Raw genomic sequence first — 12738 nt, forward strand, 5'->3', positions numbered from 1 at the left:
CAAATCAGCATTACATTACAGAATGATTTAGAACATTCAAAGTATAGAGGAAAATGACAGTAAAAATCAACCTTCAACCTGTAGTCATTGGTTATCAGATATTCCAGTTGTACAAATATCAGAAATATCACTTAACAGTACACCTTATTGCATTATAGTATTATACCATCGTAGATAAACTTACATAAGTAACCATTTTCAATCCAGCCTGATGAGGAGGGGGAAGGGGGGGGAAGGGGAGCGAAGGAAAGGTAAGAGGGGGGGGCAAGAGGGAACAGGTACTTCTACATATTTTTGGTAGAAAAAAATCGCAATAAGCGTTTATTGATTGGTTTGCACAAAAGTTATAGCGTTTGCTAAATAGGGGATAGTTTTATGGCATTTTTATTAATTTTTTTTTTTTTTTACTAGTAATGGTGGCGATCAGCGATTTTTATTGTGACTGCGACGTTATGGCGGACATGTCGGACATTTTTGACACATTTTTGGGACCATTGTCATTTATACAGCGATCAGTGCGATTAAAAATGCACTGATTACTGTGTAAATGACACCGTTAGTGAAGGGGTTAACCACTAGGGGGCGGGGAGGGGTTAAGTATGTCCTAGGGGAGTGATTACTAACTGTAGGGGGATGGGCTAGCAGTGTCATTACTCTGATCACAGCTCCCGATGACAGGGAGCTGTGATCAGTGACACTTGTCACTAGGCAGAACGGGGAGATGCTGTTTACATCAGCATCTCCCCGTTCGTCCTCTCCGTGAGCAGATCGCGGGTATCGCCGCGGCGATCGAGTTTGCGGGACCCGCGACCCGACTCACGGAGCTCCCGGCCGGCGCGCGCGCAATGGCACGGTGGGGAATGCAAATGGACGTACAGGTACGCCCATTTGCCCAGCCGTGCCATTCTGCCGACGTACATCGTCGTGCGCCGGTCGGGAACCGGTTAAAATAATCATATTTTGTTGCTTTGCAGCTTGAAATTAAGACACATCGTTTTTGTTTTATCTAGCTGTATTTACTAGTGCAACTTATAACATCCAAGTGAAAGATATCTGACCAAAATGTCAGAAAAAAAAAACAGAAAACGGAATCACTTAATTGGAAAAAGGATCACCCCCTTTGTTAGTATTTTGTTGAACCACCTTTTGTTTTAATTTCAGCCTTTAGTCTGTTGGGATTTGGCTCTACTAACTTTGCAGTATTTGCTCACTCTTCTTTGCAGAACTGCTAAGTTCAGTTAAATTTGATGGTGGCCGTTTGTGGAATGCAGTCTTCAAGTCATTCCACAGATTTTCAATGGGGTTTAAGTCTTGGCTCGGACTAGACCATGCAAGGACATATTTACCTTTTTCTCCTTCAACCACTGCCAGAACACTCCGATCAGCGCTCTCTGCCATTGGCTGGTCCGGTCGGCTTCTGTCAAACCACCTGGCTAACACATGGACCAAATGTTTTTTATTAAATGTGGGCCGGCATTCAGCCCGTGTGTACGGGGCTTAAGAAAGTAGTTGTGTTTACCACAATTAGCCCTGTCTTTACTGTTCTGCCAGATTTCTTTTGTCATTTGTAAACTAGATGCGAACACTGTTTGTTCTAACAAAGGGTTAAAGATCATATGCTGTGGGTGGTATATGTTATTGTACTTTTAACCACTTCAGCCCCGGAAGAATTTACCCCCTTCCTGACCAGGCCATTTTTTGCGATACGGCACTGCGTCGCTTTAACTGACAGTTGCGCGGTCCTGCGATTTTGTACCCTAACAAAATTGATGTGCTTTTTCCCCCACAAATAGAGCTTTCTTTTGGTGGTATTTGATCACCTCTGCGGTTTTTATTTTTTACGCTAGAAGCAAATAAGGCGACAATTTTGAAAAAAAACACTATTTTGCTATATTAAATATCCCAAATGAAAAAAAAAAATTTCTTCATCAGTTTAGGCTGATATGTATTCTTCTACATATTTTTGGTAAAAATAAAATCGCAATAAGCGTATAAAGATTGGTTTGTGCAACAGTTATAGCGTCTACAAAACGGGATAGATTTATGGCATTTTTATTATTATTTTTTTCTTTTACTAGTAATGGTGGGCAGTGATCAGCGATTTTTATCATGATTGCGACGGACAGATCGGACACTTTTGACACATTTTTGGTACCACTGACATTTATACAGCGATCAGAGCTAAAAATAGCCACTGATTACTGTATAAATGTCATTGGCAGGTAAGGAGTTAACACTAGGGGGCGATCAAGGGGTTAACTGTGTTCCCTGGGAGTGTTCTAACTGTGGGTGGGATGGGACTGACTAGAGGAGGAGCCAGATCGGTGTTTCTACTTAGTAGGAGCACACAATCTGTCTCCTCTCCCCAGAGAGAACCGGGATTTGTGTGTTTACACACAGATCCCAGTTCTCGCTCTGTCATGAGTGATTGCGGGTGCCTGCGGGCGTCTTAAAGAGCCTATGTACAGCTACGACAGCTCGCGCGGGGGAGCCAACCTGCCGCAATATAACCACGGCGGCTGGTCATGAAGGGGTAAAGAAAAGCTGGCCCTCAGTCTGTCACCACCTTGCTAGGTGGTCTAAAAAATATAGGCGCACTATAGAGTCATAGTTACATAGTAGGTGAGGTTGAAAAAAGACACAAGTCCATCAAGTCCAACCTATGTGTGACTATGGGTCAGTATTACATTGTATATCCCTGTATGTTGTGGTCGTTCAGGTGCTTATCGAATAGTTTCTTGAAGCTATTAATGCTCGCCGCTGGGACCAAGGCCTGTGGAAGGGAATTCCACATCCTTGCCGCTCTTACAGTAAAGAACCCTCTACGTAGTTTAAGGTTAAACCTCTTTTCTTCTAATTTTATTGAGTGGCCACGAATCTTGTTAAACTCTCTTCTGCAAAAAAGTTTTATTCCTATTGTGGGGTCACCAGTACGTTATTTGTATATTGAAATCATATTCCCTCTCAAGCGTCTCTTCTCCAGAGAGAATAAGTTCAGTGCTCACAACCTTTCCTCATAACTAATATCCCCCAGACCCTTTATTAGCTTTGTTGCCCTTCTTTGCACTCGCTCCATTTCCAGTGCATCCTTCCTGAGGACTGGTGCCCAGAACTGGACAGCATACTCCAGGTGCGGGCGGACCAGAGTCTTGTAGAGCGGGAGAATTATCGTTTTATCTCTGGAGTTGATCTCCTTTTTAATACATGCCAATATTCTTTTCGCTTTGTTAGCAGCAGCTTCGCCTTGCATGCCATTGCTGAGCCTATCATCTACTAGGACCCCCAGGTCCTTTTCCATCCTAGATTCCCCCAGAGGTTCTCCTATGTATGAGTCCTATGTATAAACCTTCTAGGCAGCTTTGCACGGCACAGTCCCCCAGAGCAAGACAAGGTGAAAATCCTTGTTTCCTATGGTGTCAGTTCACATGCACTGTTGCACGTGAACAGGAATATATTGGCATGGCCAGGTGACAATGGAAAAAGGAAGCTCTGAAGAGGAAATTGAAAAAAAAAAAAAAGAAAATCAAATGTATGCCAGTTGTTATTTTTATCTGCTTTAGGGAAAAAAATGCTTAATATGTAAACTGATAACGGATATGTGTGTATATAAGTCTTTAAGCAAGCCAAGCCACAATCCTTTTCCAAAACAGCAACGATAATCTATTTTGTATTTGTTTTTGCATTTTTCCCTGCTGCTGGTTTGTTGTGTTTAGAGCGATCAACAAGTGCACAATGCACCTGTACCGTTTCCTCTCCACAGGAAAGCAGTGTTTTCTGGTCCTGCGTCAGCAGCAGTTCAACGTCCAGGCTCTGGTGGCTGTGGGAGACCAGGCGAGCAAGCAGATGGTTAAGTTCGCTGCCAAGTAAGTAAGCAATTATATCCTGTTGTCACATGAAACAATGGTGGGAACCCAGTCTGTATGGGCTGGGACCGTTTTTCACACATTCTCATCAATGCTTCGTTTGTTTAAGATGGAGAAGAAAAGCGGAGTTTGGTGGGTTGGGGTGGGTTGCTCTGCACTTATTTAAAAATTGTCACTTCACTATTGCTCTTAATACATTGCACTCACAATGAATCCCTGACCCGAAATCTATTGGAATCCGCTGAAGCAGCAGTCCATCCTGCCACTGGCCACGTTGCTTTCAGATCGCATAACAAAAGCTTTGGCAAGACTGGCAGGATTGAGGACCCCGGAGGGGTTTTGTGTGTATGCAGATAGGATAGGTTTCTGCAACTCGCCTAGAACTTGGAGGATATTCAGTGTAAGAGAGCTCAGAGAGCAGAAGATGAGGTCTTCAGCTTTACAGATAAAAGGAATAAGAAAACAAGCCATTCCGAAAAAGAAAAGACTTGAACGAGGTTTCTCTGTGTAATGAGCATTCTCTTTCAGATGAGGTATCAGCTAGAGTACAATGATGAATACGTACATTTTAAACCTCATTCCAGCTAAAACTTTATTTTGTTCTGGGTAAAGTAAGGAAAGGTTATAATTTCCTACAGGTTTTTATATCTGTCTGTGACTCCATTTAGGATTTTTCCTCTCACTTCCTGTCTCTGTGACACGGTTGTCATTGGGATAAGACACCACGAGATCATCTAAAGCTTGACAGAGAATCTGAACTTTCCGCACTCTGCTATAACAGTGCAATGGTGTGGAAAACGAGGTTTATTGTTGATAAATGTAAAACTATGCACTTGGGGGCTAAGACTATGCATGCATCATACATACTAGGAGGCGAACAGCCAGGGGAATCCATGGTGGAGAAGGATCTGGGGGTTTTGGTAGATCAAAAGCTCAATAACAGCATGCAATGGCAAGTTGCAGTTTCCAAAACGGAGAACAGTCCTTTCTTGTAGTAACCACTTGCTGACCGGTTCACGCCGGCAAAGTGGCACGGATGCGCAAAACAACGTACCCGTACGCCGCTGCGTCATCAGTGGTTAGCGTGTGCGCCGAGGGACAGTAACGACCGGTTCCGCCGACTCAAAGTCTGCCGGTGGCCCGCGGTCGTGACACGGAGAGGCAGAACGGGGAGATGCCTCTGTAAACAAACAAGGCATTTCCCTGTTCTGCCTAGCAACGTGACAGGGATCTAATGCTCCCAGTGATCGGGAGCAGTGATCTCTGATGTTCAAGTGAGCCCTTCCCCCCTACAGTTAGAACACGCCTAGGTAGCACGTTTAAACCCCTTGATCGCTCCCTAGTGTTTAACCCCTTCCCTGCCAGTGACATTTACACAGTAATCAGTGCATTTTTATAGCACTGATCGCTGTATAAATGCCAGTAGTCCCAAAATAGTGTCAAAAGTGTCCAATCTGTCTGCCACAATGTCGCAGTCACGATAAAAAATCGCAGGTCGCCACCATTACTAATAAAAAAAAAAATAATAATAATAAAAATGCAATAAATCTATCCCCTATTTTGTAGACGCAATAACTTTTGCGCAAACCAATCAATATACGCTTAAGCGATTTTTTTTTTTTTTTTTTTTTTACCAAAAATATGTAGAAGAATACATATCGGCCTAAACTGAGGACGAAATTTTTTTTTTTTTTTTTTTATATATATTTTTTGGGGTATATTGATTATAGATAAAAAGTCAAAAATTGCTTTTTTTTTCAAAATGTTCATTCTTTTTTTGTTTATAGCGCAAAAAAAAAAAAAACCGCAGAGGCGATCAAATAACACCAAAAGAAAGCTCTATTTGTGGGAAAAAAAGGACAATTTTGTTAGGCTACAAGATCGCACGACCGTGCAGTTGTCAGTTAAAGCGACGCAGTGCCATATCGCAAAAAAGGGCTTGGTCAGGAAGGGGCTAAATCCTTCCGGGGCTGAAGTGGTTAAGAGAGGTATGGACTCCAGAGAGAGAGATATCATTTTGCCCCTGTACAGATCATTAGTAAGACCTCATCTGGAATATGCAGTTCAGTTTTGGGCACCAGTTCATAAAAAGGATATCGGGGGACTGGAGAAAGTGCAGAGAAGGGTAACTAAACTGATAAGAGGCATGGAGGAGCTCAGCTATGAAGAAAGATTAGAAGAACTGAATCTATTCCCTCTTGAGAAGAGGAGATAAAGGGGATATGATCATCATGTATAACTACATAAAGGGTCCATATAGTGAAGGGTGTTGAGTTATTCACTTTAAGGTAATCACAGAGGACAAGGGGGCACTCTTTACGTCTGGAGGAAAAGAGATTTCAAAGGTTTCTTCACAGTAAGAGCTGTGAAAATAGACTCCCTCGAGGTGGTTCTGGCCAAGCTCAGTAGATTGCTTTAAGAAAGGCCTGGATTCTTTCCTAGATACACATGATATAACAGGATACTAACATTTATAGGTAAAATTGATCCAGGGAATGTCCAATTGCCTCTCGGGGGATCAGGAAGGATATCTTTCCCCTGCTGAAGCAAATTGGAATAAGTGATGCTTTATTGGGTTTTTCTTCTTTGCCTTCCACTAGATCAACTGTGGGTATAGGATTTGTTTGTTATATGTAAGATTGTATACATATTTTTTTCCCCTTCTATTGGTTGGGCTAGGTGGACTTGTGTATTTTTTTCAACCCGACTAACTATGCTAAATAAAATTATTATTTTTGCATTCTGTGTCTCTATTGGAGAGATTTCCACTGACTCACTATCCCTGTGACACTCTCTATCAAGTGGAGACAGAGACAGCAATATATAAGTCTGACAGAGGTTTTTTTATACTTTCCATGCCATCCAGAGCTAAAGAAATTTAGCTTGAACTTAAACTTCAAGTTATCATTTATTTGACTTTGCATCTTCTTCTCCATGGGCCTATCTGGAAGCCCTGATATTTCTCAGCGAACAGATCCCCCCCGTCTGTGCCTGGACAGTGAAAGGAGAAGCAGCACCTTGAGCTCCTCTCTCTGTCACTCTGCTCCCTACTCTAATCACAGTCCTTCTTGTATTAAAGCACACCTGTTTGGATCCTTGTGCTGCTTTCCCCTACCCCACCACAGTGATCCTACACCGTGTGCTCAATAAATACCCTTACCAGAATGATTTGATCCTATAATTAAGAGAAGTCAATATAATATGCGCTTATGTATAAGGGATCCCCTGTGGCACCATATAACATTCCTCATATACATGCCTCTAATAGATATCCTCTGAGGCTCCAGGATTTTTATAGAAAGAAAGCCAAGGATACTCCATAGTGTAAGACGTTTTTATTTAAAGCATCCCAAATCCTCACAAGCATTAACCAAATAATGCCTTCAGTCTGTAAAAGTCAGTCTCGGGAATTGAAGGTGCGTGATGACATCACAAACACCGGCTCCGCCCTACATGTTTTGTCACTTGTGACGTCTTCTGGGTAGTGGAAGTGGCCCGTCTGACAGTTTTTAACTTGTTTATTAAGCACTGCACTCATTTAATGTGTATATTTACCAATATATATCTGTTGGTGTGATTAGCAGCTAGTGGTTTCTAGTTCCTTGGAGATTGGCATTTACTAATTTTTCCCCTACCCCAGTTTGAGCTTTGTTGTGTGAGGGCTCATAAAAGCCTAAGGCTAGATTAAACTCAGATACTTGCACTACTTTGCAGTTTCTGAATGCATGCAAAGCGCTCTTGGATTGAACGTGATGGAGAGCGTGATGTCCCTGCCTTTCCACCTCATCCAATCAGAGAATGCTTTACATTCATTCAGAAAATGAAAGTATTTTCTGAATGGTGCCATTCCAACCAGCCAACCTCAGAGTCCAGCAGGCCAGGGGGTCAGCATTGGACCCAGAAGAAAGTGGAGATCACTGGAGTAGCGGTGTCTACTTTGGTGATTTCCAACTTCCAGGGACCAGGTGTGATATAAACATAGTTACATGTAACTACAGTATGAATAAAATATCGACACCTGGAATTCCTTTTTAATAACTACTCGGTTTTTCTTTTGTACTGTATAAAGGAAAAAGACCAAAATCTTGGGACCTGCTGCAGTCTTGTTTCCTGCTGTGTTTACATTTACATTACATTCAGTAGTCTTCTTCCTCCCTTTCCATCATTGTGAATGAGCCAAATGTTTGCAACAAATGCATGGTACAGAGCCACTCTGATTGGCTCTATACATTGTGACTGTGATCTGAAGTGTCCAGTGACAGCTAAGTTGCAGCCAATCATAGGTGCACTGGCCACCCATATACAGTGCCTTGCAAAAGTATCCCCCCCCCCCTCACAACCTGGAATTAACATGGATTGTTTGAGCATTTGCATCATTTATCATTTATTTTACAAAACATGGCCACAACTTTGAAGATTTTTTTTTTTTTTTTTTTTAATTGTGACGCAAACAACAAATAGGACAAAATAACAGAAAAAGTCAATGTGCATAACTATTCACTCCCCTAAAGCCAATACTTTGTAGAGCCACCTTTTGCGGCTATCACAGCTCCAAGTTTCTTTGGATTAGTCTCTATGAGCTTGCCACATCTTACCACTGGGATTTTTGCCCATTTCTCCTTGCAATACTGCTCCAGCTCCTTCAAGTTGGATGGTTTGCGCTTGTGAACAGCAATCTTTAAGTCTGACCACAGATTTTCTATTGGATTGAGGTCTGGGCTTTGACTAGGCCATTCCAACACATTTACATGTTTCCCCTTAAACCACTCAAGTGTTGTTTAGCAGTGTGTTTGGGGTCATTGTGGTTCCGGAAGGTGAACCTCCGTCCTAGCCTCAAATCACACACCGAGTGGTACAGGTTTTGCTCAAGAATATCCCTGTATTTAGCACCATCCATCATTCCCTCAACTCTGACCAGTTTGCCAGTCCTGACTGCTGAAAGACATCCCCACAGCATGATGCTGCCACCACCATGTTTCACAGTGGGGGTGGTGTTCTTTGGGTGATGTGATGTGTTGGGTTTGCACCAGACATAGCGTTTTCTTTGATGGCCAAAAAGTTCAATTTTAGTCTTATAAGACCAGAGCACCTTCCTCCATACATTTTGGGAGTCTCCCACATGCCTTTTTGCAAACTCAAAACGTGTCATTTTGTTTTTTGCTGAAAGTAATGTCTTTCTTCTGGCCACTCTGCCATAATTCCCAACTCTATGGAGCCGTACGGCTTATTGTCGTCCTATGTACAGATACTCCAGTCTCTGCTGTGGAACTCTGCAGCTCCTCCAGGGTTACCTTAGGTCTCTGTGCTGCCTCTCTGATTATTGCCCTCCTTGCCTGGTCTGAGTTTTGGTGTGCGGCCGTCTCTTGGCAGGTTTGCTGTTGTGCCATGTTCTTTCCATTTGGTTAAGATAGATTTGATGGTGCTCCTAGGGATCATCAAAGATTTTGATATTTATTTATAACCTAACCCTGACTTGTACTTCTCAACAACATTGTCCTTTACTTGTTTGGAGAGTTCCTTGGTCTTCATGGCAGTGTTTGGTCAGTGGTGCCTCTTGCTTAGGTGTTGCAGCCTCTGGGGCCTTTCAAAAAAAGGTGTGTGTATGTAATGATAGATCATGTGACACTTAAATTGTACACAGGTGGACATCATTTCACTAATTATGTGACTTCTGAAGGTAATTGGTTGCACCAGAGCTTTTTATGGGCTTCATAACAAAGGGGTGAATACATACGAACATGCCAATTATCAGTTTTCTTTTTCTAAAAAATTGTTTTATGTATATATTTTTCTAATTTTACTTCACTAACTTAGACTATTGTGTTCTGATCCATCATATATAATTCAGATAAAAAAAAAAACATTGAACTAAAGGCTGTAATGTAACAAAATAGGTAAAAAGCCAAGGGGGGTGAATACTTTTGCAAGGCGCTGTATGTTTTCTGTTGTGCCGTTTATGAAGGAAAGTCCCCCTCTAAGCTGTGTGTGGTTTTTTTTTTTTTTGTTTGTTTGTTTTTTTAATTCAATTCTGCACACTTTTAGGTGTCATATTCTTTCCTGATTGCTTGCGCTGGGTAAAAACAAAATGAGAATTCATAGTCTATCTGCAGCTGACTTACAGAACACATCCAAGGGGACAGTATACAAAGTAGTAATATATGCCCTTGAAGTACAGAATGTTTTGTTAGCTCCAAATTTCTGAACTCAATAACCGTTGACCTCGCTGGGGAAAGTAGCCGCAGAGTTGTGAAAGGTCATTATCTTCATGTTCTCACCCAGTCTGCAATAGGACTTCATAGTTTTCTTCATCTTTGTGGTCACACAATATAATGTGATGTACTGCAAGAAAAGGTGCCCCGCCTGGTTAACCCTCCTTCGCCTAGTCATGCCATCTTTCAAAACGTCTTCCCCTTGTGTAATAAAACCAAACTATTTTCACTAATTGGCTGCACTGCCCCACAGTTTGCATCACAGTTTTACTATTTCTTACATTCAGGTCACAGAGCAACTTGTTTATGTGGCTGGAGATGTGTACAGGCAGGCAGAGTTCCTCTCTAGCAGGGGTCTCCAAACTGAAGGCTGAATGGGGCCCTTATCCAGCCCTTGGAGCACTATTTCTTCCAGTGACACCAAAGATGGGGCACTTTACCTCCCACTGATACCAATGATAGGGCACTGATACCAGCAATGAGGCACTATTCCTTCCATTGACACCAGTGATGGGGCACTATTCCTCCCACTGACGCCAACGATGGGGCACCATTCCTCCCACTGACGCCAACGATGGGGCACCATTCCTCCCACTGACGCCAACGATGGGGCACCATTCCTCCCACTGACGCCAACGATGGGGCACCATTCCTCCCACTGACGCCAACGATGGGGCACCATTCCTCCCACTGACGCCAACGATGGGGCACCATTCCTCCCACTGACGCCAACGATGGGGCACCATTCCTCCCACTGACGCCAACGATGGGGCACCATTCCTCCCACTGACGCCAACGATGGGGCACCATTCCTCCCACTGACGCCAACGATGGGGCACCATTCCTCCCACTGACGCCAACGATGGGGCACCATTCCTCCCACTGACGCCAACGATGGGGCACCATTCCTCCCACTGACGCCAACGATGGGGCACCATTCCTCCCACTGACGCCAACGATGGGGCACCATTCCTCCCACTGACGCCAACGATGGGGCACCATTCCTCCCACTGACGCCAACGATGGGGCACCATTCCTCCCACTGACGCCAACGATGGGGCACCATTCCTCCCACTGACGCCAACGATGGGGCACCATTCCTCCCACTGACGCCAACGATGGGGCACCATTCCTCCCACTGACGCCAACGATGGGGCACCATTCCTCCCACTGACGCCAACGATGGGGCACCATTCCTCCCACTGACGCCAACGATGGGGCACCATTCCTCCCACTGACGCCAACGATGGGGCACCATTCCTCCCACTGACGCCAACGATGGGGCACCATTCCTCCCACTGACGCCAACGATGGGGCACCATTCCTCCCACTGACACCATACATACATTTTATGGTACACTGCATTCGTTTTCTTCTTTCATGCTAAGTACATTATCTGCAAATACAAAAAAATGATGATTGTTGGTCCTGTAAAAAAAATAGTGTGCTTTAGTTGGAACTGAAATCTCAAACAACATTATCTGCTTTCCTAGCTATCTTGTGTGAACTACACACAATAGGGAAGGGGGAAGGACATTTGTAGTCCATGTCAGGAGAGCAGCCAAGAGTGACAGAGTTGCCTTCTTCACAGAAACAGTGCAGGAAGCGAGGGTTGTCATCCTAGGCCAGGAAGCGAGGGTTGTCATCCTAGGCCAGGAAGCGAGGGTTGTCATCCTAGGCCAGGAAGCGAGGGTTGTCATCCTAGGCCAGGAAGCGAGGGTTGTCATCCTAGGCCAGGAAGCGAGGGTTGTCATCCTAGGCCAGGAAGCGAGGGTTGTCATCCTAGGCCAGGAGGCGAGGGTTGTCATCCTAGGCCAGGAGGCGAGGGTTGTCATCCTAGGCCAGGAGGCGAGGGTTGTCATCCTAGGCCAGGAGGCGAGGGTTGTCATCCTAGGCCAGGAAGCGAGGGTTGTCATCCTAGGCCAGGAAGCGAGTTGCTGGCAGGTACACCAGGTGGAAGTAAAGGGAAATGTCTGTGAAAGAAAACTAATTCAGCCTCCACGTCTAAGTACTGGTAAGCTGCAATATATCACATTTGTGTTCTTGGGTTAGGTACACTTTAAGGTCCTGTAAGGTCCTCCTAGGACTCAGTAGGTACAATGACAATGCTGGCACTTCATAAATAAGCACTGGGTGTGCCTGAAGATATTAGACATCCACAGTAGTAATGGTCATGTGATGACCCAGGCAGTAAATGGTTGTCACGCTGCACATCTATTTAAATGACATAATATTTGTCCTCATATGTTTTGCTTAGTTTGCAAACACGTCGCTCCTCTATGTAGGGAAAAAATGAGCTCCCTGTCTGTCCTCTGTGCATCTGAAGTGTTCTTCAGTCATCCCAGCTAAAACTAATTTACATTTAATTGTATATTTATTAGTTCTATTGGAGTGTCAGAGGCGTAAAATTCCGATTTTAAAGGGTAATTAATCTAGCTTGTCTTACAGCGTGATCTTTCTATACGATGTAAACAGCTGGGATTTCCCAACCTTGGCTCTGATTGTCTGTGTGATTTCCCCAACCATTTATTGAAATATGGTTTTTGTGCCTGAAGGTAGCAGATGTGCCAGCAATGAAAAGGTAAAGTTGGCGGGCAGTCGATTGTTGCCAGTTTGTAGTTGAAGTGTACAGCCGTGGCCAAAAGTTTTGAGAATGACACAAATAT

General features: G+C 43.8%; 1 protein-coding gene across 2 annotated transcripts in view; it reads left to right on the forward strand.

The window, feature by feature from the left end:
- Nucleotides 1–12738, forward strand: part of DARS1 (aspartyl-tRNA synthetase 1) — a 188816-nt gene that overhangs the window by 74226 nt on the left and 101852 nt on the right. For both annotated transcript variants that reach the window (XM_073634256.1, XM_073634257.1), the window contains one exon: nucleotides 3761–3863. In XM_073634256.1, the coding sequence (XP_073490357.1) occupies nucleotides 3761–3863 (103 nt within the window). The remainder of the gene's footprint in view (nucleotides 1–3760; nucleotides 3864–12738) is intronic.

The sequence above is a fragment of the Aquarana catesbeiana genome, linkage group LG06, assembly GCF_042186555.1.
Source record: "Aquarana catesbeiana isolate 2022-GZ linkage group LG06, ASM4218655v1, whole genome shotgun sequence".
Taxonomy (NCBI): domain Eukaryota; kingdom Metazoa; phylum Chordata; class Amphibia; order Anura; family Ranidae; genus Aquarana; species Aquarana catesbeiana.